Source organism: Propithecus coquereli, unplaced genomic scaffold (assembly GCF_000956105.1).
Source record: "Propithecus coquereli isolate 6110/MARCELLA unplaced genomic scaffold, Pcoq_1.0 Scaffold37, whole genome shotgun sequence".
In the NCBI taxonomy this organism is placed as follows: domain Eukaryota; kingdom Metazoa; phylum Chordata; class Mammalia; order Primates; family Indriidae; genus Propithecus; species Propithecus coquereli.
The window spans coordinates 159,602-162,813 of NW_012149396.1; the positions used below are offsets into that span (position 1 = coordinate 159,602).

General features: G+C 38.9%; 1 protein-coding gene across 1 annotated transcript in view; it reads left to right on the forward strand.

Moving 5' to 3' along the window:
• The window catches only part of SKA1 (spindle and kinetochore associated complex subunit 1), a 15,792-nt gene that overhangs the window by 10,767 nt on the left and 1,813 nt on the right, over positions 1 to 3,212 (forward strand). The window contains exon 3 of the mRNA XM_012651721.1: positions 2,111 to 2,319. Within this exon, the coding sequence (XP_012507175.1) occupies positions 2,111 to 2,319 (209 nt within the window). The remainder of the gene's footprint in view (positions 1 to 2,110; positions 2,320 to 3,212) is intronic.

The following is a 3,212-nucleotide window of genomic DNA, read 5'->3' on the forward strand; positions in this document are numbered from 1 at the left end:
GTCAGCCTAGCTCACAGCAACCTCAAACTCCTGGGCTCAAACAATCCTCCTGCCTCAGCCTCCCAGGTAGCTGGGACTACAGGCACGCACCACCATGCCCGGATAATTTTTTCTATTTTTAGTTGTTTGGCCAATTTCTTTCTATTTTTGGTAGAGACGGGGTCTCGCTCTTGCTCGGGCTGGTCTCGAACTGCTGAGCTCAAACGATCCACCCACCTCGGCCTTCCAGAGTGCTAGGATTACAGGCGTGAGCCACCTCACCTGGCCTCACTGTCCTCTCTTGTTCCACTCATTTCTTCCCCTTACAGCAGTTTGTAAACCTCAGCTTCATTGACATTTTAGGCTGGGTAATTCTTTGTTGTGCAAATAGGACATTTAGTGGCATTCTTGATCTCTGTCCAGTAGATATTAATAACATCCTTCCTCCCCAACCCAGCTGTGACAATGAAAAATGTCTGCAGACATTGCCAAATGCCCTCTGGGGGAAAATCTCCCCTGTCCCTGGAGAACCACTGCATTAGCGTGAACCTATGTTTAATGAACTTCCTTCCCATCTTAAAAATAGCCAAAGGAAAATAAACTTACTTCTTTTTCCCCCTCAAACTTCCATCCTGTCTCTCTGTCGCTCACTGACAATATATGTTTGTGCTTTGCCTTTCTCCCAGAGGCCCTAACACTTGGCTTTTGGCTGTCATTACATCACACTTACAAAATTGATTGCTTGAAGGTCACACAAAGAGATCAAAAATCCTTTTGAGCCCTGATTCTACTTTTCAGATTTCATCTTGTTTTCCACCTTTTATTTTTGAAATTCTCTTTTCTGCACTGCCACTGTGCTTTCTTAGTTGTCATCCCACATCTCTGACTTGGCTGCTTGTTTTTCTTCAGCCCTCCTTTAAATTATAGGTATCTCCTAAAACTATTTTATTCATGCTCACCTAACCCCACTGTTAATGCTCTTGAGTGTCCAACTCCAGCCTTGACGTGACACCTAGTTCTGGTAATTTAATGGCTGCCGGGAATCTGATGAGTGAGTTATTTTCTCCTCAAACCGTGCATTTCTAAGACTTGGCTTTCTTATCACCCATCCATCCAACCACTGCTCCCCTCCTCCCTTCACCCAGACACTCTCTCTTAGCCATCACCTGTCACTGGACATCAGCAGGAATATGGCCAGAGGAATAAGAGGAATTTTCTTCTTCTAAACTCTCTATGGCCTAGCTTCAGCTCTCAGGGATAGGTCAAAGCAGAACCTTTCTGTAGGTTGAAATGGTAATTTTCAGCTGACATACGCAGCAGGGTATGATGGAGAAATCAGGCACTTCCTCAGCCAGGGTCAAGAGAAGCAAGTACAGGTGAGATTCAGCCAGTCTCTCAATGGAGTCTCAAGTTAGGATTCACGTAAGGATGACGACACGATAGCACTGGGCATCTTTATCTTGTTTTTCCTTATTTTTAAAAAAATTGTATATATTCGTGGGGTACAAGTGCAGTTTTGCTACATTGATATATTGCACTGTAGTGAAGTGAGGGCCTTCACAGCACCCATCACTGGAGCAACGGCATTGTACCCACCAGTAACCTCCCATCACCCACCCTCTCCTTCCCATCATTCCATACTCTGCTTCCGTGTGTACACATTATTATAAGTGAACTATAAGACACTTGTAAGCATCTTTCTGTGTCTGGGTTGTTTCACTTAAGATAATGGCCTCCAGTTCCATCCATGTTGCTGTAAAACACATGATTTCATTCTTTTTTTATGGCTGAATAGTATTCCATTGTATACATAGACCACATTTTCTTTCCAGGTTCAGAACTAGAGAAGTCAGGAAAAGAAGCTGTTTGGAGGTTAAATTCAACTTATACATACTGACTTTAAGGAGCCAATGGGACAGCTCCTGAAGATGGTTAGCATATATACAACATATACCATGTTTTGCGAGTGTAAATAAATACAGCTATATTACCGAAGATTTGGGGCTAAGTTTTCAACATTCCCTTCACTATTTAGATTTTCATGAGTAATAGTGGTAGGGATAGAAACAAATGTTGACAATAAAATTATTATGACAGGATGAATCATGTATTTAATATTGGTTATTTTCAGTTGGGAAAACTTGCCAGTATGCTGCGTAATTCTGACAATTACCGATATGTGTGTGTGCCTCTATTCTGCAGTCTTAAGGGATCAGATCTTGACTCTGAAGAACCAGTCAAAGTTGAGGAACCTGCACCCATAAAGAAGCCCCCAAAAGAACAAAGAAGTATTAAAGAAATGCCGTTTATAACTTGTGATGAGTTTAATGGTATTCCTGCGTAAGTATTTAAGAAAAATTTTAATGTTCAACTCTTTAAAAATCAACATAGACTCCCTGGTGGTCTAGTGGCTAGGATTTAATAATCAACATACATCATTGTTCAAATCATAAAGCTTGATTATATTAATCGGAATATGCTGTTTGAATATTGACCTTTTCTAAAATAGTTTTATACTATGAAAATGTAAGAAATTTTTGAAGATGCTGAAAATCATGTTTTTTGTTTCATTGCAAAACCTCATTTCATAGAGAGATCCAGAGATGGATCAGTTTATTGCTTAGGTCTTCTCCAGGACCATTTTGTTGTGGTTTTCTTTGTACCCTGTCTTGTCCTGCTCCTCCTCCTTTTGTCTCCTCCCTCTTTCATTCTCTGAATGGACAGTAGTTTTTGCATAGCACTAGAGTGCTGTGAGTTGTATACTTTAATGTTAAAATTTTTCTTTCCTTTCCTCACAAACGTTTAAAAATGTTTAACTAAACTTATAGTTAATCAGTCCGTTTGAATCAGAATTTGAGAGCTTATTTTAAATTGTAATGTTAATTCTCCATAGGTGGAGAATGGAGATTAATGCATCCAAACATAATTAGAGAAGATAAACACTGATGTGTTGTCATCTCTGTTTAATTTTTCAGCTCTTGAGATGTGTCTAGTTTATTTCGAAGTTAACAAAGTTTTTTTTAGAAAGGGGGTACTGTCGTTTTGCTACTATACAAAGTCATCATACTTACATTTTTCAAGGAAAGTAATTTTATATGATGATTATTTTAAAAAATAATTAACCGTATACTTTGTTACAGGTACATGAAATCCCGTTTAACCTATTGTAAAATTAATGAAGTTATTAAAGAAATCAACAAGGCAGTAATTAGTAAATATAAGATTCTACATCA